Here is a 24,365-nt window from a genome sequence, read left to right as displayed (position 1 = left end):
GAGGAAATTTTGAATAAAATATTCAAATATCATAAAATTAATTAAAAAATAATAAATTTGTTGACATAATTAGAGGAGAGATAAAATTTAATATTTTCTTAAATAAATTAATTAGTAAAAACAAAATTTTCGTTTTTTTAAATAAGAATTCCAAAATTGTCATTTTAAATTGTAATTAATCATTTTCTGTACATAATGTTAGTGGCAATTTCAGTAATTAAGTGAATAATTTTGAACAATGTACAAAATGTACTTCTCTTCTACTAATAACATAAAGATAATGATTAACAATGAATTTCAATTTATTGAGGAGATTGGAAAGCAAACGCTCAAAACAAAGCGATATTTCACATGAATTCAAAACAATTCAAGATGCCTTACTTCAAAGAGGTTAAATTAGTTGTATTTTATTAATTTGCTTTTTTTTTTTTTTAATTTGAGTTTAACATTTTATCAGCGTTAATACTAACTGTTTAAGTTTCAAGTTTCTTTTGTACAACATAAAAAATAGTCTAATTAAGACCGTATACAGATTTCGCTGGTAGATTGATAATGATTTTTTTAATTTGCGTTTACTTTTTAATAATGTTAAAAAAAAAATTGATTTTGATACTTTATTTTTATTTTATTGAATGTTGAATTGGTTAATAATAAGTGGGACATGCAACAATTATGCTATGTGGAATGTGGATGCAATTGGTTTTAGTTCCAATTTCTTTAAAATTGATTATACCGATTACAATTAGGGATGTAATTTTATAATACTTAATATTGAACAAGGGGCATTGAACAAGTATTAGTTTCTCTATTCTATATAAAGTGTTTTTGAACAATCATACCATGAATCGTATAAAAAAATATACAAAAAAATGCCACAATATATTAATGGTATTTTTCCTTTTTAATGAATATTGTAGTGTTTAGCATTAAAAATGGAAATTTTATTTATAAGAGATTTCTTATCTATGTATAAAATTAAAATGTCATATCCAAAAAGTAATCAGCCCATCAAGTCTTAATCCAACGGCTGTTCTTCATTCAATCTGAACGATCAGTCAGGAGATTTCTAATCGCAACGGCCACAACATCAGTCAGGGAGGCGACGTCAGCATAATCCAACGGCTGTTATTTATTCAATCTGACGATCCTTATTTTTTTTGGTTGTTCTTCATTCAATCTCCCTCCATTTAATTTTGTTGTCATCTCCTTCTTCCTCCCTCCTCCTGCAGAACCTAAAACAAAAATTCAGATACAAGAGATCGAGCTTAGGTGAGAGCACTTTTGATTCTCGCTAAAGCCTGCGTTTATCCCTTCAAACTCTCTTTTCCCTCTGTTTTATTTTTTGCTCCACTTTGATTCAACGAAAGTTAGGGTTTTTTTTTGTTGTTGTTCTTCAAATCGTTTCATGGGTTTTAGTAATCTGACTTCAGTTTGATCTTGTTGTTTCCTATCATACATAGGCAAATATTTTTTCGTTAGTTAAGGGTTAGGGTTTCTCTTCACCTTAGCTTTGGGAATTTTTCCTCTGTTCGTCCTCTGAGTTACTAAAAAAAGCTTCCATTTTTTTATCCCCTGAGTTCGATTTAGCAACAATGTATGCATTATCTAGAGACTTCTTTTGCTTAGATCTAAGATTTTCTCATCTCCTTTTTTCTTCTTCTTTCTTTGTTTCAGGTTTTGCAGATCTTTGAAGATTGAAATTTCAAAAAGTCTTCACCTTTTCGAAGAGGAAGTGGTAATTGGTTTGGGTTTGTTCACTGTTGATGTTATCTTTTGCTCTCTGCTATGGAGAAGTCTAATTATGAAGAAGAACTCACTGAGTCAAAGAGACAGTATCTCCACAAATCAGTTGAGAAACTTAAAGCTGATGTTTCCGAAATCATAGCCTACTCCCGTCGATTGAAGGGTTTGCGTAAGCATTTTGACACTGTTGAAGCCAATATCAACAAGAGGTCTCGAGAACTAGAGTTTAAGGAGAAGCAGCTGCAAATTTCGAGCTTAGAGCTTGACAAAAAGACTCAATCTTTTGAAGCAGAAAAGTCTAAAGCTGGTGATTTGAAGAAGTTGGTGGAAGAGTGCACTGCAGAACTAAGGTCAAAGAGGAATCAGCTGAGTGAGAAGCAGAAATCATCGGCAAGGATTCAGAGAGAGATTGAGTTAAGGAGTAGGCAGTTGGAACAGGTCAAGTCTGAGCGTGTGAGGCTTTGCAATGAGGTTCTTAAGTTTGAAGAACGTAAGAGAGAAGTGAAAGAAGAGACAGGTAGAAAGGCAGAATATTTGTCTTTGATTCTTGACAAGATTGAAAAATCTAGCAAGCAGCTTGCGAGCCTAGATGAACAACTAGAGTCGCAACAGAGACGGCTTGCCACTCGGTCAATAGAGCTAGTTTCTACGGAGAAGAAGTTGGGATGTTTGAGGGAATCCATCGAGCTTTCCAATTCTGACCTTGAGCTGAAAGAAAATAAGATACAATTGCTAAACAGTTTCATAACGGATTGTAGTAAAACGATTGACTCGAAATCCCAAGAAGTGGAGGAAAGACAAAAGTTGATTGAGAAACAGACCGATGAGCTTGTTGTGTTGCAGAATCAGCATGATACTATCAAGCAGTTTATCGAAGTACTATCTGAAGAGCTTGCTGCTAAGGAGAAGACACACAAGGAGGTTTTGGAGACTATCTGCAGAAGCTCCTCTGAAATGGAAGTAAGGGCTAAAGAGATTAAAGCAGCAGAGGCTGAAGCAACTTATTTGAATGTAAGATCTGAAAGGTTTAGGAAGGAGGTTGAAGGTAAAGAAAAGGAACTTGATCTGCTCAAGAATCAGATAGAGTCAGAGGAAAAGGAACACATTCAGCTTAAGCGAGAAATGGAAGAGGAGACGGATAGAAAGAAGAGAGTTTTGGCACTGACTCTTGACAAGATTGAAGGATCTGGCAAACAGCTTGCAACGGTAGATGCGCAACTAGGGTCACGAAGGAAACTGCTTAAGATTCGGTCAGTGGAGTTGTTTTCTGCGAAGAAGAAGTTGGGATATGTGAGAAAATCTATCAAGAAATCCATTTCTGTCCTCGAGCGGAAAGAAACGATGATACATACATTGAACAACAAGCTATCAGCTATTGACTCGAAATCTGAAGAGTTGGAGGAAATCATAAAGCTGATTGAAAAACATACCAATGAGCTTGTTGTCTTGCGTAATCAGCGTGATTCTATCTGGCAGTTAATCCAGGGACTATCTGAAGAGCTTGTTGTTAAAGAGATGGAGTTGGAATGCGTTGTAGAATCAAACAACCATTTCAAATTTGACATTGAGGTCAAGGAAAAGAGGGTCCAATCATTAAACAGTCTGATAACGATCTCAGGCGAACAGCTTGACATGAAATCTAAAGAGTTGAAGAAAATTCAAAGAGAACTTGGGTTGAGTAAGAAACGGCTGAGAAATATGAGCACTGTTCTTGTTAAGAAAGAGAAGCAGGCAGCTGCAGCAGAAACTGCACCGGTTAATGAAGATGCTCTCACACATCATGAAATCCCAGCAGCTACTCTTTCACGCTCTGAAGTGTCCAGTGTTCTTAGAGATTTACCTAATCCAGCAGAATTTGTTCTGGAAGAAGTGCAGGACCATCTTAATGTAGAATTGGGTTTTCAAGACTCAGTGCTTCAGATTTTGATTCTTTCGTTTGAGGAGCTCACAAAAATTCAACGACCAGATGATCCTCAACTGCAGAACAAAGCCGCACAAGTTGCAACTCTGTGGAAAGAGAAGATAGCTATCGAAGCTCCAAAATCATCTCTCGAGGCCCTGGCCTTTCTTCTGTTCATTGTGGCATATGGATTAAAGAATTTGATCAATGAAGAAGAAGCTGCTTTACTTGCTTCGTCTATTGCTCATTACGAACAGGCTCCAAGACTCTTCAAGTCTCTGCGTCTCAATACTGAAATCCGAAGTTAGTTTTGTAGCCATCAGATCTTCAGAACCATTTTTTGATATATTTTCTCACACATTTAAGACTTATAAACTAACATTTAACTCTTTCTCTTTTGCAGAGTTTGTTAAAGAGCTCATCAAGAAAAACCGATATATTCCTGCAGTCGGGCTTATATGTCTGTTTAAGCTTACTGGAGAGCTCTCACCCTCCCATCTCTTAAGGAAAGAGATCATCAATCTAAGACGGTCTGCCCTGGAGAGTAGACCAACTGAATCCTCTCAGGTTCAACTCTTTTGCTCACTTCCCTGATCTTGTAACTGATTAGTTACTTATTTAGAGATAGTCACTCTATGTTTGGTTCTTCCTTTAGGCTAAAGACAAAGATGCTGGAAGATTGAGAGCTATACTAGAACTTGTGGCAGATTATAAGCTTGAAATCAATCTCCCAGGAGACCTCATCGCCAAGCTCATGATTGAAAGAGAAAATGCAGCCCCTCAAGTTCGTTGCTATGTAGAGCATGTCACCTCCTCATCAAATCCACAAGCTGCTTCTCCTAATCCGGTTTCTGCACAACGTTCTCTTAATCCGGCTTCTGCTCAAAGTTCAAGTGTGAAATCTTCAAGTTCCTAAAACCTGAGGTTAAATCTTACTTGAACTAGATCTTAATGTTGCTATATGTCTTAAGGCCTACTAGTAGGATCCAAAGCAAGCGTGTGTAGCTCGTGCTAATGGTAATGTTAAGTCGTAGGCTAAGTTTCTCTGGTTTAATCTGCACAGAGAACCATTTTGTTTCCGCTTAAATCGAGCAAAGGGATAAATTCATCATCATCTCCTTTGCACAGAGAATTGTTCAAGCTTGTTTTATTTATGTACACAGGTTTTAAGCAGAATTAAAGGTCAAAATATACAAATTGGCTATGCTATTTATGATACTGGTAACATATGAGTTTAGACTTGTCGGAAAAATACGTGTTCGACTTGGATTTGAATGCTGAGAGCCAACACTAACGGAATGAAAAGACTCATCATCGTCTGAAGTATCATCGCGTCCATTGATAACAACGACAGGAGCAGAAACAGAGTTTACTGTTTGTTCATCATCAGTTTCGTGCACCGACACAATCTCTTTAGTTGAATAACTACTAGCATTGTCCCAATCTTGTGAAATCTCTGTTTCAATACTTCTCTTTACCTCTTCTTCAAGCAATCCACCATTGTTATCATTCAAATCCTTCTCGGTTTCTTGTATTTCTTTGACAGAGTTTTGTCTCTCCAAGTATCAACTCCTAGTGAGTTTGAGTACAAGAAATCGAGAGTAGGGTTTACACTAAACTTCCTCGTTGAGCTCTGAGATTTGCCCTTTTTACACTTCAACGATGGCGTTTTAGCGTTCTTCTTCCTTTTTCTGATTCTGGCGCAGAGACAGAACACTCCAACAACACAAACCACGAGCTTTTCCAGTAACCTCAAGCTTATTCTTCTTCTCGCCTCCGTCTTCTCCGGCGTATTTCCCGATTTGGGATCCGGTACCTTTCACCGCGTTAAAGCAAAAGTGAAAGAGTTACTGTCGAAACTAAGAAATTAAGCATCACCAAACAACTATGTGGAAGGACCGTAAGGTCGTAGTGTCACCATAAGTTCTCTCAAAGATGATTAAACTGACATGTACTCCAGCTTTTAGTGTTGCAGGAAGCTGTAAAACAAACAAAAGAGGGCAAATTCAGTATGCAGACAGTGGCAAGTCACGCCTTCAGGAACATATAAAGCTAAGGGATAAAGACCTGGTAACACAGACTTTTTCCCCCTCCCGTTGGCATTAGAACAAAACAATCCATAGATGCTCTACATGCTTGATGCTGCAGGGGTCGAAACACCTTGTTTCCAAAGAATACCAAACTCCAGATCATCCAAGGCCTGCAACACTTCGTAACTCGGAGTTTCAAGGGCCTTTTGTAAGACATTCATCTTTTTTCTTCTTCCAAAAACCATGAAACAGTAACTGCAATGATGAATCTTACCATAGATGACAGATCTCAAATAGCGATTTATAAAACTTGTCTGTGATCTCCTTGGAACCTTGAAGGCTTGAAGCGTGTCTCAATATCTTCCCGATCACTAGAAGAATCCAAATCCATTACCTCCGGGTGTTTCTTTGGCTCAGGAGAATCCTCAATGACATGAACTTGGACTCTTGAATCATCATCATCATCAGTCTTGAATCCGTTATCACTAGGGTTAGCTTCAGACTCTGTGTATATCATCCCATTCCTCAGTTCCCTCTTCAAAATCAGCTAACGTCGCAAGAAAAGCATCATCAAATCACACAAACTCAACAGTGATGAAATCCCGACCATCATCGCCTTTTCAAGACAAAACACAGAAGCCTAAGTAACCCAATCAATTACGACTAGCGTAGCATCTACATTCGAAATTTTGGTACCGTAAAGAGCGACGAATCGAGCCAAGCATTTCTTTCGCGGAATCTTCGTCGAATCCGAGCTGTGTAGCTAAGCATATCAATCGAGCTTTCTCCAATTCCAGATCCTGATCCTTCATCTCCATCTCCGGCAACGTAACCAGCGATTATTCCCGACGTCGGCGATGACAAAATTTTGCTGAGAATTTTTTTTAGAGCTCTTTCCCGCACAAAGAGAAACCTCTTAGCCACTTCTGAAAAACGCTGCCGTTTCACTCTAGATCCCATAGATGGGCTTAATGTCAGTCGCTTTTCCTTTTCTGGTTCAATTTAATTTATTTCTAATAACCGCCGGTTTGATTTCCAAATCTCGCGGGTTTGGTTGGAACTTGGAGTGGGTCCAATTTAGCAATTTCCTTTTGATATTCAACGATCTACGGAGAGGTCATTTCCTAAACGTATAGAGGTGTCACTTGATCCCAATTAATAGCTACGTATGGCTACATGATTTTCTTTGTGAAGAAGGTCCGTCCACTGGCGCTCATCAATATCTCTAATTTCACCTCTAACATATCATCCTTGGACATATATATTTTGATGGCTTTTAAAGTCACATCTTTCTCCTCTTTTGTTTCGTCTATTAAACTCGATCGACTATTCATATTTCAACATTTAACCCAATTAGAGAACATAAATAGCCTTTTTGTAAATTTCCATTCGGCTAAACCCTACAAAATGCTGTCGTAATTAAAACAATCACAATGAGATTTGTTTGCAATGTTGGCAATATCATACAAAAATGGTTGCCTCGACCTTTTTTGATCAGTGAAACATAATTTACCTAGAAATAAACAATTTAACCAACTGAATGAGTGGTAAGTCAGACCAATAGAATAGGTGTGGGTGGTGACGAAATACTGGAATGAATATCTTAAGCAAACTTACTTCTCAATCTATAGGCGCATTCCAAAGCTCCCCAAAGGAGATGGTTATAAGTTCTTCATCATAGTTTCACAACATATGATGTTAATTTCGTTGAGTGACATGTTTTATTATTCTGGTATGATGAAGGACTTTATAGAACGCTAGGGTTTGGCTTTTGATTGCGCTTTTCAAGTGATCGACCAAATTGTATGACAATTAGTATCCAACCAATTGTATGATGTACATGTTAATTTACAATGGAAGTAAATATCGAAATGAGGAGAGCTACATATGATTGGAAACACAATTTCTTTTTTTTTCCTTTCATTATTTTTATATGGTGTCAAGTGAGAGGTTGAGAATTGTGTTTCCAATCCAATCCATCACCCCGGCCACTAATAGAAAATAGGGGTCAAAGTAGTAGATCTTAAGATTTACGATTGATATATCGATTTGTTGGCATCGATATCAGAATGAATATCACAAGATCTCTACACTAGAATAACATTTGTTATCTATTGTTGTTTTCACTTTTACTATTCGGTTCATTTAACAACTTTGTGTCAGCAACTTTGACATACGTGGGGCCAAACTTGTATGGACTTGTCTTAAACAATATTCAACGTATGATAATATCGGAATATTTTATATGTACATATCTTTTAATTACTATTATTATATGTATATATATTTCGTCAACTCCTATATTCAACATATTACACAAGTGTATATACTATATATACGCAAACCACAAATACAACCTCAAGGCCTTGTATATTTTATTCAAGATTAAGAAAAACGTAACGAGACCAATACATGAAAAATCAAAACCACAAATACAGATAAGACCACCTCGTTTCCTTCTTCCTTAATATCAGTTATTAAACGAAGTTGAGCAACGATTAGTCATATGTAACTCACACATATGATTGAATGCACTTTTTAATATCGATACAAAGCACTCGTTAAGAAATATGATTAATTTCTAAACATATAATATAACAAGCATATAGACTGTGTACTAAATATATTAACATGTATGTCACATTTCTTATCATTGGATTTGGACATGGCGTAAGTAAGTAATTATAGTACATAAATAGTGCACTATGTTTTTGATACGTATCATGTGTTATGAACTTATGATGCAAAGTACTGTCTAAGCCAAATTGATTGTCTATATGTATGATGGGGTTGTAACCGTCATTTAATCCGATGACTCCACAAAACCCGCTTGGTTATATGTATCATGGGGTTGTAACCATGGGTAGCCAGCGATTATTCCGGTGTATGGAGTATGCGGCTTATCAATCTCCTAGGTTAGACCGCACTTTTGCAACAGTGATGCATCGAGGAAGTATCCTCCTACGGTAACAAGAACTCATACAGTGGTGCGGGAGGAGCCTATGTCATCTCCAGAGTTTGCATTCCGATTATTTTGGCCTTACTAGTGAAGAAAGGGGAACTATGTTATACAAGGTGCTTTGGAACGTGGTATTGAAACCAAATATATAATCCCACATAAGAAATGATATATTCTTGACTTAGACTAAAACATATAATCTCAGGTAATCCCACTTAGACTAAAATATATAGTCCCAAAAATATTGGCTTTTTTTTTAAGTAATTGAAGGTTTTATGTAATTGTTATTTGCGATGTTTATGGTAGTTTAGTAGAGAGAAGTGATTATTAGTGCTTGTCACTCTGAATCTCTGATCAGCTTCACACACATTTAAATGAAAATTATGAATTCATGATTTTCTTACCGAAATTATTTTTTTTTCAGAATTTTTTCCCCAAAAACTTGGTCTATGCACATGTTTTAAGCAGAATTAATGGTCAAACTTACGACTGTTAGTCTAAATATACAATTTGGCTATGTTATATATGATACTGGTGGTAACATATGAGTTTTAGACTTGTCTGATCTCTTTGATGTAAAAAAATAAATTGTTTTGACTTGTCGGAAAAAAATACGTGTTCGGCTTTACCGATTTAGAATGAATAAAAGCCCAATGGGTCTGAAGAAGCCCGTTAAGTAAGCTTTCACATCATTTGTCTCAGGCAAGTCGGCAACAATCTCAGGTAGAATCAATTAATGGCAGAGCAGAGCAGACGGAAAGACGGTAAATAGCAAAACCCTAGCTAAATCGAACGCTTGTGTTGTACGGAACCACCAAAGAAGTTTCCTTTATCTCTCCCATTATTCTTCTTATCCTTATTCAGACTCCTCTCACTCTTCATTTTCCTGCTGCNCGGAACCACCAAAGAAGTTTTCTTTATCTCTCCCATTATTCTTCATATCATTATTCAGACTTCTCTCGCTCTTCATTTTCCTGCTACAGTAAGGTAATTTCTTTGCCTGTTCTAGGGTCTTTTTGTTCACCTTTGTGCTTTTCTTGGTCTTTTTATTTTGGGACTTGAACAATTAGTGCTTTTGTTTAACGTCTCTGTGGTGGATTTTGTTTAGAATGTTGTATGATGTATCTGGACACTAAGAGTTCTATCAAGTTCCTGCTATTTTTCGTTTTTTTTTTTTGAGTTCTGTTTCAATGTTGTGTTTGTTTTGTTCTGTTGTGACATTGATTGGTTTGCAGGAGGGAAACTATGGTTGAAGATGACTTGGGTTTTGGTGGTTTGGAGAGACAGAAACTCCGAAAATCTATGGAGAAAATCAAAGCTGATGCTTCCGGAGTAATAACATGCGTCCGTCAATTGAAAGGCTTACTCGACCATTTTGGCATGGTTGAAGGCAACATTGAGAAGAGGTCCCGGGAGCTAGATCTAAAGGAGAAGGAGCTGCAGATTTTGAGCTCAGACCTTGAGAAAAAGAGTCAAACTTTTGAAGAAGAAAAGTCCAAAGCTGGTGATTTGAAGAAACTAGCGGAAGAGTGTACTCAAGAACTAAGGTTAAAGAGGAATGACCTGACTGTAAAGCTGGAGTCGTTGACCAGGGTTCAGAGTGTGCTTGAGTTAAAGGATAAACAATTGGGACAGCTTGTGGCTGAGCTTAAGAGGCGCTGCAATGAGGCTCGTAGTGTTCAAGAGCGTAAGAAAGAAATGGAAGCGGAAACAGAAAGAAAGAAAAAAGAGTTGACGCTGATTGTTCACCAGATTGAGGAATCTGGCAAACTGCTTGAGAAGAGGTCTAGGGAAGTAGAGTTGATGGAGAAGGACATTGAAGAGAAAGGAAAAGAACTTGATTTGGTCAAGAGTCAAGTCAACTCATGGGAAGAGAAACTCGTTCAGCTTAGGACATTGGTCAATGATGATTGTACAACAGAAGTAAGTCCAAGGAAAGAGCAAGCGGATCCACCGGACAACACTCCTGTGGAAGTGGAGCTGAAGAAGAAACAGTTGGGACAGACGAAAACCGTGCTTGTGAAGCATACTGGTGTAGAGGAGGACAACAACAATCTTGGTAAGCTTTCTTGTATTTGCACTTGTTCATTATTGATAAAAGTATACACTTACTAGTGGTATAATATGCTTATTATTGGAAGTTTCAGGTTTAACTCCGGGAGTCAATGTTGTTGTTATGTCATCATCTGATGTTAAGTCGTCCACCGATGAGACCAAGCATCCTCAAGTCTTGTAGACAGACCAGAGGAAAGAAGCGATGAAAGACTCCTGAGGAAACTGAAGAGAGAAGCTTTACACTCAAAAAGGAGAGATTATTAATTAAGTGAGTGAGCTTCTGTTTAGGCGGTTAACTCTAGAAAAATAGTAAGTACGAGTAACCCGTAGTTAGTGATGTGAGAACTGAGGACTAAAACATGCATCTATGAGGAGGCAATGGTAGGTCCTTAACTCCTAATGTTATGGTCTCTTTCGGTTGTTCTCTGTGCTTCGAACCTTTTATTGATTCCACCCAAATATGACGATACTATCTACACATTTCCTCAGTTTGATCATATGGATAACATATGCACATACAGTATTTGACATCAGGAACTAAAAAAAAAATTAAAGTTTGTCAGTATATTAATAAATAAATTCAGAAATTAAAAAAAGGAAAGTTAAGTTTAAACACGAAATTAGTCATTTTATAATAAAAGAATAGCTATATATCTTCGTCGTGGATAAAGCTATTCAAGTACCCAGAAAAAGAATTAAAAAAAAAGAGAAATAAAATTATTTTTCCCTCCTCCTAATATTTCACTTCCCTCTTCGTTTTTTTTTTTTTTTTTTTTAATAATTTGGTTCTCAATTATGCTCTTCTCTGAGTCCATTCAAATTTTAGGGTTCTTAATTTTGCGCTAATCGATTCTCGAACTAGATTCGTCTCCTCCTTCACTGGGAGCTTCTTCTGGTTATGTTGACGACTTCTGAGAAATTCTCCGTGATTCTCTCAGGTTTAGTTTCTTCTTCTTCTCCCTTTCTTCGCATGGTGTGTTTTTTTCTATATTCCCGTTGCTTGCCTCGTTTTGATCGGAACTTGCACAGTTGCACATGCATTCACATTCGATATCTGCTTTCGATTCCCTAAAGATTTATCTGTTGTCTCTGGCGATTTCACTGTTTGGATCATAAGAGTTTGATTTCCGTTTGTCTTTCTGGGAATCCGAATCGTCCGTTCCGATTTCTCGTTCTGAGTTTTTTTATATTAATTGCATTTCCCATGTAAAGAGTTTTATGAGTATTAGATTTGATTTCGATTACTGTGTGCTTTTTCACTGCTGCTTGGGTTTATGAAATGAAACTCATCTATTGCTTGTCATCATGGTTTTGGGGTTTTTTGCAGGATTATAAATTGAACACGGAAGAGTGATATCCTCTAACTCCAGACTCTTTAAGGCCTATTAGATTTATTTATGTGATGGAAGGATGTGTGCGTTCTGAACTGGTAAGCACTAAGTAGAGTTTTTTACTTACACTGATTTTTTAGAGTGACGGATTAAGATTATGAACTGATAGGTTTTATTAACAATGTGTATTGCAGGGAGTATGAGTTATAGCTTCCCTGGCTGTGCTGTGTTTCATAGACTTTGCTAAGCTGACTGGAGAGATTTGATTTTACGAGGTTTATTGTTGCAATGGAATGCAATAAAGAAGATGCTGCGGAAGCAAAACAAATTGCAGAGGAAAAGATGGAGGCTGGTGATTTTGTTGGAGCTCATAAATTTGTTACCAGGGCTCAAAGACTCTTCCCCAATCTCGAAAACTTACTGCAGATGATAACCATATGTGATGTGCATTCTGCTGCAATTAATAAAATCAAAGGGCTTGAGAACTGGTATGGTATCCTTCAGGTTCAGCCTTTGGTGGCTGATGCCGATACAATCAAGAAGCAATACAGAAAGCTTGTCCTGCTTCTCCATCCAGACAAAAACAAGTTTCCTGGTGCAGAGGCTGCTTTCAAGTTGGTTGGAGAAGCACACAGAGTGCTTTCTGATCAGATGAAACGCTCTCAGTATGATGTCAGATACAAATCCCATTCAAATTTAGCTAACAAGCATGCAAATGCAAACTCGGGTCGCCACTGTGCTGCTACAAACAATGCTGCCGATAATATTGTAAGTGTTCACACATTCTGGACGAGTTGCAGGCACTGTGGCCGTTGGTATAAATACTTGAAAGAATATATGGACACAGTTATGCACTGTTCCAGTTGCCGGAAAGCTTTCGTTGCCCGCAGCATAAGGTGTGATGGAGTGCCTCCTGGTAGTTCAACTGCTGGTAAAAAAGATTTTCAATATCAAGGGATGTACAATACATCTCGGCAGAATGCTCCTACTGAAGCAGAATCAGCAAGTGCAGCAGCTGAGATGGATAAGAATGGAACAGTTGAAGGGAAACTCTACAGGAAGAATCAAGTTAATCAGGAAAAAGGCGCTGATGACAGGGAACTCAAGAAAGATGAGGGTTGTACCGATAGTGACACCGAAGGAAGCAGACCCCAGAATGGTGAGACAGGTAGTATGAAAGATTCTGCTGAAATACCTAAAGCTGATGTATTGAAGCCGCAGCATCAAGTAAAAGAACCAGATACTACTGCAGGAGAGTCAATACCTGATTCATCAGCTCCGAAGAAGACTAATGCATACAAAAGGAAGAGAAAAACGGTTGAGGAATCCTCTAAGAGTTTTGAGGTGGATAGCTCTGTTGCTGCTGGGGCTAAAACAGATACAAAGCGGGGAAGCGATGGAGATTTTGTCAACCCTCCAAGTAAAAAGACAAAACCAGGTTGTGAATCTGAGTCTGAGTTTAATATGAAGAAAACGGCTGAGGATAATAAGTCAGCTGAACAGGCTGATTCTGGGGTCTCTTCCGCGTCTTCACATGCTAATAAAGGAAATGAAGACATCCTGTCATCCAAAAACAAAGTTAGTGGAGGCTGTAATGGTAATGGAGAAGATGCAGCCTTGTTGAGCAAGATTGATAGAGTTGAAAATGGATACAAAGCTAATGAAAACCCTAATACAGTTGATGTACCTGATCCGGAGTTAAATGTGTTTGATGTTGAACGGAACACAGAGAATTTTGCTGTCAATCAAGTGTGGTCTACAACTGATTCTAGAGATGGTATGCCTAGGAAATATGTTCGGGTAGAGAATGTGTTGAATGCCGAGTTCAAGCTGCGGATTACCTACCTTGAGCCAGTATGTGATGAGAATGATGATAGTATTCCAGTTGCTTGTGGTAAGTTCAAAAATGGGAAAACAGAGGAAGTTGAGAACCGCTCAATCTTTTCAGGTCAAATGCATCACTTGCGTTACAACAAGACTGTTTCCATCTATCCTATGAAAGGAGAAATATGGGCCATTTTCGGAGAATGGAACAAGGAATGGAACAATAGTCTAGAAAAGCATAAATTACCATACAAGTATGACTTTGTGGAAATTGTGAGTGATTTTGACTATGATTACGGTGTTGGAGCGGCCTACCTGGGTAAACTAAAAGGTTCTCGTCCGCTATTTCACAGGGAGGCAAAGTATGGAATTTGCCTGATTCAATTTTTTCCGGAAGATATGCTTATATTTTCTCACAAAGTACCAGCAATCAAAATGACCAGAAAAGAGAAAGAGTGTGTTCCAGCTGACTCATATGAACTGGATCCTGCTGCATTACCAAAGTATATACTTCAGGTTGATGCAGTTGAAATGGAAATGGATAGTGAGATCCTGAAAGGTAAAGCTGACAGCCCTTATCCCGAAGCTCCCAAGGTTGGAGCGAAGGTCAAGCTAGTTCCAGAGACCGCACCATCCCCAAGGAAACGTCGAAAATCTGATGATGATAATTGCGTTTGCAGTAATCTTGGGGAAGTCAAACGCGGAACAAACAGAAGCCATAATATTTCTTTTTGTGAAGTTGATGAAAAGAACACACCAAACAAGTCCAGAAAGAATGGTGAGGCCACAGATGGCTTCAAACTTCGAAAATCTCCTCGTCTTCAAACGATTCCAAGCCAACAAGGAGATGGGAAGAAAAGTCATAAACAAGGCAACAAAATGAATAACTCAAAGAAAAGTGATAAGGATCTTGTGACAGATTCTTTGGGAGTTGATGAACAGAACACACCAAACAAGTGCAGAAAGAATGGTGAGGCTACAAATGTCTTTAAACTGCGAAAATCTCCTCGTCTTCAAACAATTCCAAGCCAACAAGAAGATGAGAAGAAAAGTGCTGAACAAGGCAGGGAGATGAATAACCCAAAGAAAACTGATAAGGGTCTTGTAACAGATTCTTTGGGAGTTGATGAAAAGAACACACCAAACGAGTCCAGAAAGAATGGTGAGGCCACAGATGTTTTCACACTCCGAAAATCTGCTCGCCTACAAACAAACTCAAACCAACAAGGAGATGAGAAGAAAAGTGCAAAACAAGGCAGGAAGATGAATAACCCTAAGAATACTGATAAGGGTCTTATGACAGATTCTTTGGGAGTCAGAAAATCTCCCAATGGCATTCACCAATCAGCAGAAAGTCAGGAAGGAGAGAGCTCGAAGAAACAAGGACCCAAGGGTGAAACACCGTCTCTGTCCAAGCTGAGTGATTTGCCATCTCAGGTGGATGGTTCCATGTATGAGTTCCCTAATACAACTCCTGTGTCACCAAATTGCAAAACACCTCGAAGAAGTGCCTTTGACTTCAAGAACCTGAGATCTGAAGACAGATTCAGAGTTAATCAGGTATGGGCTATTTATAGCAATGACAAGGGGATCCCCTCAGAGTATGTGAAGATCACGAAAGTTGAAACCAAGCCTAAGTTCGTGTTATGTGGAACCCCGACGGAGCTGTATCCACCATCTACGGAACCCGTAACCCGCCCTGTGTCTTGTGGGGAATTTAAGTTGAAAAAGGGAAGACCGAGAATCTTTCCTTGTGCCAGCTTCTCACATCAGGTCAAACCCTTCGACAGTAATAAGAAATTCATAGTCAAAGTATACCCAAGGAAAGGTGAGATATGGGCTCTATATAAGAACTGTGATAGCACTGAAGAACACGACATTGTAGAAGTGGTGGAAGATAACTGTGACGGGGAAATCGTAAAGGTGGTGGCTCTGACTGCTAAAGGCTCTAGTTCTCTATACACAACTCAGAGGAAAGAAGAGGCGGGTGCGGATTTTATAAACATTCCAAAGGCAGAAATGAGTAGATTTTCTCATCAGATTCCGGCTGTCAAAACAAGGCTAGTTAAAGGAGGATACTGGGAGCTTGACCCTATAGCAATTCCAACTCGCACAATAGTCTTCGACTGAGCACAGTTCCAAGCATGCCTTCGATTTCTATCTTCAGAGATTGTGCAGATATGGTTAATGCCAGATTAGTAGTATCTAATGGGTAGCTTTGAGTTTGGTATTTTGTCAAGAAAATTATCAGATTATTGTCTTTGGCTATGGCTTATGGAGTTGTCAGTGAAGAAGAGACACTGTTTGTGTTATTTTTCTGTGCAGCGGAGAATTACTATAAGTTTATCTAAAAGCAGCTTTTAGAGACATCCGTTTAAATTCATAATTCAACTTCTTCAGCTTTTTTGAATTTCCAAAATCAGATTTATCAATATGTCTCAAATCATGTATAAGAATGAACTAAATTGGATTGAAGACCAAATCATCAAATCCAGTCAGCCAGTCAGTCACTAACTAAAAGCTTTAAAAAAACAAGAAAAAGCTACCAAAAGCTTTAATGTAGTGTAGTATACAAAGACTATAACTATTCCGGTTTCGGTTTTGATTTGATGGAAGAAGATGGTCTTGATGATAAAGGGAAAACGATCTCAGAAACGTTTTGGAAACTTCCTCTATCATACAAATTCCGTTTTGTTATAGCTTCGGCTTTGGCCTCAGCTGTTTCATGAGTAGAGGATCTCCCACAGAGCCCAAAGCATTTGCTTTCCGCTAATGGCTTCTTCGGTTCACATGACACTCCTGCCTTGAGAGCAGCAGTGCTCGCCTTTGCTTCACTGAGCTTCTTCTTCAAGACTATATATTCTCTCCACTTAAATGTCTATCAGAAAGCATACAAAACCCCAAGAAAACCTGTTAGTTAGCGGGAGAGACAGATATGAATATGATTTGCTTTGCAGAGGCGGAAAAAGTTAAAACCTCATTAGTTGTTGTGTTGGTTAAGCAGAGTTTTGCGTGGTAAGCGAAGAAGCCAGCAAGGAGGAGAGAAACAATGCCGAGAAACACCATTAGGAGAATCTGGGTGTTGTATGTACCAACTAGCCACTGTTTCAAATACATTGGAAATTTTGATATGTTACAATATTAAACACACATGACATGAGTGAATTTGTTAGTTAGGTTTACTCACCTGTAAAACTCGAGGAGCTAAGCTACGGAAAGATTTATCTACACCGTAATAGACTGCAGAATTGAGAAAGAAAGACCAGATTAGGAATCCAAAAAGGGATCACAAGATCGAAACTAATTTAAGAAGATATGATCGTTAACACAACAAGGGCATGTTTGATGTGTACCGGTTAAAATATGTACAACACGAAGATCTTTTACTCGCCCAGCAAGGATAAACCCGATGGCTATTGTTCCATACAAGCAAAGAAGGAAATGCCTACAAAGCACTAAAGAACCATTTAACATGAAACAAAAGAAATGATGAGGACACAATATACCGTATGGTAATCTTCCAAGAATAATGCAAGAATGAAAGCTCACCAAAAGAGGAAAGCCATGAAATATTTGGTATTCCTTTCGCCTATACAATTATTCTGAAACCGATAGAAAAATGTTCACGTCAAACAATATTTTGGTATGAGAAGATAAAAGAAGAAACAGAGCTCAGGGGGTAAGTACAAACCATCCACCCACAATGATGGTCAAACCGAGCCACACAGCGGTTGCAGATGCTGCAATGCTTGGATCTAGCAGGCCTAAATGAGGAAAATAAGTGTAAAAAGTGTTAACATAACGCAACTATGCTCTTTAATAAGTTAACTACAGGATTTCAATGCCACTTACTTTGGGATTTTACACGTAGAACAATCTTTCTCCGAGTAAATGATATCATCATAGGGGTAAGCAGAAAGGTACCGTGAAACATTCTCAGCGTTCACAGTACCTGGATCAGAAAAGCTTGTCAACAAGAAAAGTATGACACCAATTATAACAGCCAGAAAGCTCGTGTACCTACAAAAATCAAATACAAGGTTTTTAAGGATATAAAGTGGGATAATGCATAATAAACTCAGGACTTGACATTATAAAAGGTAAAACGAAGAAGCGCAGTCCTTACTTGTGAGCATCGCCAACATAATATCCAGGTATATAGATGAATGAAGACTTTGCAGTTAAGAAGTATGTTGATCCAATAATGGCTATATATATCACCTACACATCGGAGTAGAAAAATAATTTGTGTGAATCTGATATTGCAGAAGATTATATAAAACAGTAAAATCAAACTCAATATATTCACCACCAAACAAAGTAGTTCTCAGAGTCATGTGTTAAATCTCACAAGTAAGCACTTAGATACCTCTAATGATAATAATCTATCCTCCCATATCTCAAATTCATGAAAAAGAAGCACTTTCATAACATGAAGTATCAATCACTAAAACGAATCTCCTAATCCCCAATTAGTCCGATCACTAACTCTAGAAACCAAAACCAAGAACAAGAACGATGCAGAGCTTTGGTTGTTGTAATTGATCACAATATCGAATAAAGATTTCTCACCTGGAGTAGAGGATTAGGACGCTCACAGCAGAAGTACTCCACAGACATAATCACATCCGTACCCTTGGAACCAAACACAAATCCGACGAATCTCCTGCAAAACCCAAACACAGAGAGCAATGATCAGAGAGAGGAACCCTAAATTGAGGCAAAGATAAAACGGCTAACACGCGATGGAAGAACTAATGAGATGCGAAGGAAGGAAGGAAGTAGAGGGATTACAGGAAGTAATCGTAGGCGCCGAAAGTGATGAAGTAATGAATCCATTGAAAAGGTGTGCCTTTGAAGATTGGCCATTGACCACAGAGGAAGGAGATGACCACCGTTAGCGTCGCCATCCCATGACACACCAGAAGCCACTGTACCGCCATTCTCGTCCTCCCCGATCGTGGAATCGTGTAAAGTTCACTTTTTTTTTCCTTCTCCTTCTGTTAAACCCAATTAGTTGCTTTCTCTGTTTCCTGGGAAAATACTTGGCCAATTCTATTATGTAGCTTCAGAATTAGGGGTTGATTTGCAAATTTGGGAAAAGTGTTTATAAAAGTATAAAATATAGAATTAGGAAGGATATATGTTTTAATTTAATTATACAAGTTTACTAATCAAGTTGAGTATTGACCCCCAATCAAAAACAAAACAAGAAGTTAAAGAACTTTGAAATGGCTTTCAAGTCTTCATCAACATCCCATCACAGCACAATTATACACAAGAACTCTCCAATGGAGTTGCATTCATTCCCTTCATACATTTATATGATATGATCATGTAATTTGCAGTAAGGATCAAAAGCTGCTTAAGAATCTGATACATTCATTAGCAATGAAACTGTGAAAACAGACATGACAAAGGAAGCATTCTACCTGATATTTATTTATATAGATGAAGTAGAGTGAACACATATCAGACTTATCATACCAAAGACTATATCCTAATCTTTTCTTCTTCAACCTTAGTAGCTTTAAGATAAGCTCGGGGAATAGCGGCAGGGTCTAGCTCAAAATATCCAGCTGGGACTCCTTCTTCCTCATCTCCTGTCAGTTTAACAGACGGGACTCTATGAGAAAATCTAAGCATTTCATCAGATCCTATCATGATTTGGACAAGTCCATGTTGCGCAGCAAGTTTATAGACTGATGTGAACCCCTCCACTCTCCCTAGGTAAGCCACTCCAATGCCATGATCACTGTCACATTCGGACAGGACTTCCACAAAGTCGTATTTGTAAGGAGGCTTGTGCTGCTCCCTGTGACTGTTCCAAGCCTTGGTCCAATCTGTGAAAAGAGCCCATGTCTCGCCTTTTCTCGGGGTTATAGTGACGTTTTTGCCACGTCTGATGTGATTCATCTCATGAGAAAACATAAGGAGGCTTTTGTTCTCAGTTTTCCCATATTTGAATCTCCCACAAGCAACGGGAATCAGCTCCTCATGTTCTGTGGTCTGCACTGACTCGAGCCATCTCACCCGTAAACTCATATCTTTCAAAAGTACTCTCCTGATCTGAGCATAGTATCGAGGCATGACATCTATAGGATCATACAGAGCCCATATTTGATCCACGGCGAAAGAGCTCATCTCGTTGTTAAAATCGTTGAAGTCTGGATCAGGACAAGTGAATGGCTCAGGATCCTCATCATCGCTTTCATCTCTGCAGACAGTTTCATAAGCCTCTCTTCTCTTTGCTTCACTTGTATGCTCAGATTCAGGAGCAGAACTTCTCTTTACAGGTAGCACACTCTTCTCTTCACCAGCAGCATCGTAGAGTTCTGTGATGGATTTATGTTTTTTGCCAGGGGGAATCAGAGACTCAGAATCTCTACCCTTGTTTGTTGATACAGATTCAACCCAAGATCTCTTACAAGTCTCAGCATTTGTTGATCTTTCTTCAACTTCTCTCTGTTTCAATTCCAGCCTTTTCTCCCTTTCTTCAAGTTCCTTCTCCTTTAACTCAAGCAACCTAAGCTCATTCTCCCTTGCGTCAAACTCTCTCATCAGCTCTCCATGTTTCTCCTTCAACTCTCTCATCACATTTTCTCCCAGGAACTGTTTCATATCACATTCATTTTCTTTCTCCTCCAAAGCACTTAATCGGTCAGAGATTGAAGCCTCAGCCAGCTCAACCTTGATCTCTCTCTCTTCAACAAGCTTCACTCGCTCTTCCCTCTTCTTCAGCTCCACAAACCGCTCCGTAAACAATTTCTCCTTCAACTCCACTCCCTTTTCATATTCCTTCCACTGAAGTAAAAACTCAAAAATCATTGAAGCGGTCTCACCGATCTTACTGCCCAAACGTTCTCTTACATCCAGAGCTGTAGCAATGTTTTTCAAATCTTCAACCCTAAGATTTTACTCCCATAAGAAACGAAGCAAAGAGAAATCAACAATCGATCCAAAACACAATGAAGATCATTTTCAGTTACAGAGAGTTAGAAGAAACGAACCAAGTCTCAGGTTCTCCATTTGGAGACGAGGGCATTGGGTTTTGCTCCGACGTATCTCGTGGTGGTGGTGAAGAATCTGCAGGTTCCATGGATCGAAAGCTTTGTTTTTTGTTTTGTTTCTCAAAGCTTAAAGCTTTTGTTTGTTTGCTTTAGAAAGGTGAAAGCTTTTGATCTCAAAGAAAAAGATTTGATTTTTTTGGTTTGAGATTTGGTATTGAGAAAGCTTTTGTATCTGATTTCGTAAACAAAGGAGAGAAAGAAGACAAATCTTACCTGAATTGGGAGGGAGAAAGAACCCACGCGCACACACTACTCAAAGCATTCTTATTTCGTGACTCAAACACCAAACTTTATTTTCATCTCTGACCGTTATATCAAATCCAATAGATCTCAGCCGTTGAATTATGAATTTTAGATTGCTTTTCAAGTTTGACCGTTGACTTTATTATTCACTACGATAGTATTTACTTTTAAAGTGCAACAACAAGAGTACAAGACAATATTTGCCATTGGATTATCTATCAAACAACTTGTTATCAAATAAAAATTTCATTCGGTTAGGTTCTGAAATAATTTTTTAACAATATGAAGAATTCAGGAAAACTGATTATTGAATAACCTTACAAATAAACCATTTCCACCATCCCTCACTCTTCAATATCTCACCCAAATTTTTTTTTTTCCCCTGAAAAAAAACATAAATAGCTAGTAGATTTGGAGGTAGCTATGAAAGAGACCAATCGCAGTTGGAGGTCCGTACTAACTTGTGTTTTAGCTTTCTTACTGGTGTGTTTTAAATTGTCCAGACTTCTTTAGGAAAACCGAAGACGTTAAAGTTGCTCATGCTCTAGACGTTTAATCATTTCTTTCAATAATCATTTTTTAGAGTTTGGTTTGTAATTTGTCTTTGTTTCTTTCAATAATCATTTCTTAGAGTTTGGTTTGTAATTTGTCTTGTTTCTTTCAATAATCATTTCTCTCGATCTTGTTTAATACTCCCTTTATATCACAATAGATGATGTTTTAGGATTTTTATATGAATTAAGAAAAACATTAAATGTTTAGCAATAAAGGTATTATTTATATATAATAAGATATTTTATAATTATTAACTAATAGTATTTCATCAAATTTTTAAATTTTTATTTAATGGTTATTGAAATTTACAATCTTTTAATATTAATTGATAAAAATATACATAAAATTATTTTTTGTGATACAAGAAAAAAATACTAGAAAATCATTATTCCATCCTTTTATGATACAGAGAGAGTACTAAGTTTTCTCTCGCTAATAATCATATTGAACTTCTTAATAACGGCGAATCTGTATTATTGTATTTGTTCCAATCCCGTTTAATGTGCAATTTCGGTTTAATTATTTGGTTTCTAGAATGTTCAAGTCTGTCAAATTCACACACCAAGTAAAAAAGCTGCGAACCATCCGGTTCAGCCGTTAACCCAAAAAAAGAAAAGAAAAACAATTGTTGCCGTGAATAACCCTTTTTGTCTGGTTGTTTGTTTTGATGAACATTAGGGGTAATTTAGTAATCAATCGAACAGTTGCAAACGTTTTAGGCTAGCGAACAGAGTCAGAGGAGGCCCAAGATAATCCACCATCCCTCACTCTTCAATATAACATAAATAGCACATGAAGCCAAGAAAGAGTTAAAAAAAAGAGAGCTAGTAGATTTGTAGCTTAAGGGAAAAATAGAACTCCAACAATGATCATCAAATTCGATCTTTGGATGTTTTCCATCAACTTCTGTGTTCTTCAATCCTTTCCACAACATCTTCAAGGAAGAAGATAAGAAGATAAATAAATCAATAAAAGCGAAAACAAGATGATATAGGTGCAGATTTGATTAACAGTCTTGAGTGCATTTCACGGAAAAAGGAAAGCTCTTCAAAGTTGTTTACCTTTTATATCTCTTCTTGGAACCACAGGGACAAAGTGCATTCCGGCTGATCTGCCCACTTTTGGCTAAGTTTGATCTCGCCAGATCCAGTGGTGTTGACCCCATCATTTTTTGCAGCTTCCAATAGACAAATATAACAATTTAGTGTCATCATAACTAGCTTAGTGGATGCAGCAGCACAAAGGAAAACAGTCAAACCAACAGGTAACAATCTATCTATATGTAAACAGAAATCTTAACAATGCAAACATAGTGCAGGATGACTCCTGTTTCTAACCACTGAACATCGAATCAAACCAGTAATCCAAATCAACCAAGCTACAAAACTAGTTCTTGTTATAACAGAGGCCTGTTCCTGAGCCGGGAATCAGTTAGGTGTAGAAACTTAAAGTTATGTTTTGAAGATGGTCAAAACGATGAGAGCGTCAATGCACAAATCCCATAAGCTCTAAATACTATTTTCTAAGTCTAAGAAATGAGAAACGTGACCAAACCAGCCATGCAACTTGCCCCATAGAAAGGAGCTTATAGAGCTAAGAAGCATACGAGTAAATAAAGTCAGAATAATACCTCTCCCATGTTCTTTGGTAATGGTTTGCCTCCTTCTTTCAACTCTGCCATCTTCTTGTGAGCTTGCCTGGCCCAAGTAAACTTGGCCAGCGTATTCTCCACATCCGCTATCGTGCACTTGCAATGTTTAGCAGCATCTTGTTTCTGACTCGCTTTGAGATTCTACACATCAAGAAACCTAGTGCTACAGTCAAGATATTGATCATCAACATAACAACAGGGTTCTTTTTGTTCCCGCTGATTTTGCAAACTACTAGCAAGTCATGTGAATATGATTGAAACGGATGATTAATACATAGCTAACACACACTCTAGTAGTATGCTAAGAAAGAAACCAACCTCTCCTGTAACATCAAGAGCTCCAAGATACCTAATAACAGCTTCTTGCTTCTCAAAAGCCTCTGCAAAGGTGGCCTCGCTGCTTCTACCAACAATGTACTGCTTAAATTTTCCTAACTTTCTAGCATTCTTCAATTCATCAGCAAATCCTAAATTGCAACCAAAGATGAAACCTTTGGTTAGTCTAAACCATACCAACCACCATTACAATGCCCATTTTTCAATCACACACACACACACACAGAGACGCATCATCTCGTGTAAGACTTACGGAGAAGAGTGAAAGCTTCAACGGGTAGATTTGATTCTTCCACAGGAGTGTCCTTGTTTCCGGTGAAAACACCTTTGATAGAGTCCATCCATCCATGAAGCGGCGCCGTGGAGGTAATTGATCGGTGCTGCGACGGAATTAAAGAACGGCCGGTGAAGCGAGAGATCGAATGCGCAGAAGAGGATAAAGAAGAAATCGGTTCAGGTCTTAATCTGAATATATACTTGAGATTTCTTAAAGACCACATTTTTTTGGAAACCAATTTCTGAACAAATTAGGGTTTCTTTTCTCAGGTGTAGAAGAAGATGAAGTAAGAATGGATCTCGTTGTTCTTCACTTCACCGTGTCGGAATGCAAAACCCTGAACCCGAAACGCAGCGTTTTAATGGTCGGAGATTAAAACTTTAAAAACCAC

The 24,365-nt window shown here is 38.0% G+C and overlaps 7 protein-coding genes across 10 annotated transcripts; 3 read left to right on the top strand and 4 right to left on the bottom strand.

Annotated features, from left to right (window-relative positions):
* Positions 1,186-4,577, top strand: LOC104764134 (FRIGIDA-like protein 5). Its single transcript, XM_010487590.1, has 4 exons — positions 1,186-1,269; positions 1,675-3,946; positions 4,047-4,210; positions 4,299-4,577. The coding sequence occupies exons 2-4, from the start codon at positions 1,786-1,788 to the stop codon at positions 4,557-4,559; spliced, it is 2,586 nt and encodes an 861-aa protein (XP_010485892.1). The 5' UTR covers positions 1,186-1,269; positions 1,675-1,785; the 3' UTR covers positions 4,560-4,577.
* On the bottom strand, positions 4,553-6,582 carry LOC104764135. 2 transcript variants are annotated; one of them, XR_763721.2, is made up of 4 exons: positions 6,370-6,582; positions 5,948-6,289; positions 5,711-5,851; positions 4,553-5,622 (listed from the first exon to the last, which is right to left on the bottom strand). XR_763721.2 is itself a non-coding variant. In XM_010487591.2 (3 exons), exons 1-3 carry the CDS (start codon positions 5,888-5,890, stop codon positions 5,314-5,316), a joined length of 387 nt encoding a protein of 128 aa, XP_010485893.1. In that variant the 5' UTR covers positions 5,891-5,937; the 3' UTR covers positions 4,553-5,313. The 2 variants fall into 2 exon arrangements, 1 of the variants encoding a protein (XP_010485893.1); XM_010487591.2 differs by lacking the exons at positions 5,948-6,289; positions 6,370-6,582 and having other exon boundaries at positions 4,553-5,459; positions 5,562-5,622; positions 5,711-5,937.
* LOC104764133 (DNA ligase 1-like) lies at positions 9,357-11,175 on the top strand. 3 transcript variants are annotated; one of them, XM_010487587.2, is made up of 4 exons: positions 9,357-9,525; positions 9,612-9,619; positions 9,868-10,691; positions 10,774-11,175. In XM_010487587.2, the coding sequence occupies exons 3-4, from the start codon at positions 9,878-9,880 to the stop codon at positions 10,866-10,868; spliced, it is 909 nt and encodes a 302-aa protein (XP_010485889.1). In that variant the 5' UTR covers positions 9,357-9,525; positions 9,612-9,619; positions 9,868-9,877; the 3' UTR covers positions 10,869-11,175. The 3 variants fall into 3 exon arrangements, with proteins under 3 accessions (XP_010485889.1, XP_010485888.1, XP_010485890.1); XM_010487586.2 differs by having other exon boundaries at positions 9,428-9,455; positions 9,544-9,619; XM_010487588.2 differs by lacking the exon at positions 9,357-9,525 and having other exon boundaries at positions 9,544-9,619; positions 10,780-11,175.
* Positions 11,416-16,241, top strand: LOC104764132. Its single transcript, XM_010487585.2, has 3 exons — positions 11,416-11,625; positions 12,015-12,116; positions 12,213-16,241. Exon 3 carries the CDS (start codon positions 12,307-12,309, stop codon positions 15,970-15,972), a length of 3,666 nt encoding a protein of 1,221 aa, XP_010485887.1. The 5' UTR covers positions 11,416-11,625; positions 12,015-12,116; positions 12,213-12,306; the 3' UTR covers positions 15,973-16,241.
* LOC104764130 (probable protein S-acyltransferase 17) lies at positions 16,291-18,869 on the bottom strand. The gene is made up of 10 exons (XM_010487584.2): positions 18,637-18,869; positions 18,415-18,508; positions 17,969-18,063; positions 17,695-17,862; positions 17,534-17,606; positions 17,392-17,444; positions 17,196-17,287; positions 17,030-17,082; positions 16,819-16,944; positions 16,291-16,720 (listed from the first exon to the last, which is right to left on the bottom strand). Exons 1-10 carry the CDS (start codon positions 18,783-18,785, stop codon positions 16,427-16,429), a joined length of 1,197 nt encoding a protein of 398 aa, XP_010485886.1. The 5' UTR covers positions 18,786-18,869; the 3' UTR covers positions 16,291-16,426.
* LOC104764129 lies at positions 19,059-21,135 on the bottom strand. Its single transcript, XM_010487583.2, has 2 exons — positions 20,853-21,135; positions 19,059-20,749 (listed from the first exon to the last, which is right to left on the bottom strand). The coding sequence occupies exons 1-2, from the start codon at positions 20,939-20,941 to the stop codon at positions 19,336-19,338; spliced, it is 1,503 nt and encodes a 500-aa protein (XP_010485885.1). The 5' UTR covers positions 20,942-21,135; the 3' UTR covers positions 19,059-19,335.
* On the bottom strand, positions 22,349-24,322 carry LOC104764128 (protein translocase subunit SecA 1-like). The gene is made up of 5 exons (XM_010487582.1): positions 23,951-24,322; positions 23,680-23,828; positions 23,341-23,502; positions 22,772-22,887; positions 22,349-22,644 (listed from the first exon to the last, which is right to left on the bottom strand). The coding sequence occupies exons 1-5, from the start codon at positions 24,195-24,197 to the stop codon at positions 22,626-22,628; spliced, it is 693 nt and encodes a 230-aa protein (XP_010485884.1). The 5' UTR covers positions 24,198-24,322; the 3' UTR covers positions 22,349-22,625.

This window comes from Camelina sativa, chromosome 19, assembly GCF_000633955.1.
Source record: "Camelina sativa cultivar DH55 chromosome 19, Cs, whole genome shotgun sequence".
Taxonomy (NCBI): Eukaryota; Viridiplantae; Streptophyta; class Magnoliopsida; order Brassicales; family Brassicaceae; genus Camelina; species Camelina sativa.
Note: the sequence above shows the minus strand (reverse complement) of the source record. Positions and strands in the feature narration are given on the sequence as shown.

Coding starts and splice junctions, on each gene's coding strand:
- LOC104764134 (XM_010487590.1), top strand. CDS start 1,786: ATGGAGAAGTCTAATTATGAAGAAGAACTCACTGAGTCAAAGAGACAG. Junction 3,947..4,046: donor TCTCAATACTGAAATCCGAA/GTTAGTTTTGTA, acceptor TCTCTTTTGCAG/AGTTTGTTAAAGAGCTCATC. Junction 4,211..4,298: donor GACCAACTGAATCCTCTCAG/GTTCAACTCTTT, acceptor TTCTTCCTTTAG/GCTAAAGACAAAGATGCTGG.
- LOC104764135 (XM_010487591.2), bottom strand. CDS start 5,890: ATGTCTTACAAAAGGCCCTTGAAACTCCGAGTTACGAAGTGTTGCAGG. Junction 5,623..5,710: donor GAAAAAGTCTGTGTTACCAG/GTCTTTATCCCT, acceptor TTTGTTTTACAG/CTTCCTGCAACACTAAAAGC. Junction 5,460..5,561: donor CATCTTTGAGAGAACTTATG/GTGACACTACGA, acceptor ACGCGGTGAAAG/GTACCGGATCCCAAATCGGG.
- LOC104764133 (XM_010487587.2), top strand. CDS start 9,878: ATGGTTGAAGATGACTTGGGTTTTGGTGGTTTGGAGAGACAGAAACTC. Junction 10,692..10,773: donor GGAGGACAACAACAATCTTG/GTAAGCTTTCTT, acceptor TATTATTGGAAG/TTTCAGGTTTAACTCCGGGA.
- LOC104764132 (XM_010487585.2), top strand. CDS start 12,307: ATGGAATGCAATAAAGAAGATGCTGCGGAAGCAAAACAAATTGCAGAG.
- LOC104764130 (XM_010487584.2), bottom strand. CDS start 18,785: ATGGCGGTACAGTGGCTTCTGGTGTGTCATGGGATGGCGACGCTAACG. Junction 17,607..17,694: donor TCTACGTGTAAAATCCCAAA/GTAAGTGGCATT, acceptor TTCCTCATTTAG/GCCTGCTAGATCCAAGCATT. Junction 16,945..17,029: donor TAGCTCCTCGAGTTTTACAG/GTGAGTAAACCT, acceptor TATTTGAAACAG/TGGCTAGTTGGTACATACAA.
- LOC104764129 (XM_010487583.2), bottom strand. CDS start 20,941: ATGGAACCTGCAGATTCTTCACCACCACCACGAGATACGTCGGAGCAA. Junction 20,750..20,852: donor AATGGAGAACCTGAGACTTG/GTTCGTTTCTTC, acceptor GTAAAATCTTAG/GGTTGAAGATTTGAAAAACA.
- LOC104764128 (XM_010487582.1), bottom strand. CDS start 24,197: ATGTGGTCTTTAAGAAATCTCAAGTATATATTCAGATTAAGACCTGAA. Junction 23,503..23,679: donor CTCTTGATGTTACAGGAGAG/GTTGGTTTCTTT, acceptor CTTGATGTGTAG/AATCTCAAAGCGAGTCAGAA. Junction 22,888..23,340: donor TACCAAAGAACATGGGAGAG/GTATTATTCTGA, acceptor GTCTATTGGAAG/CTGCAAAAAATGATGGGGTC.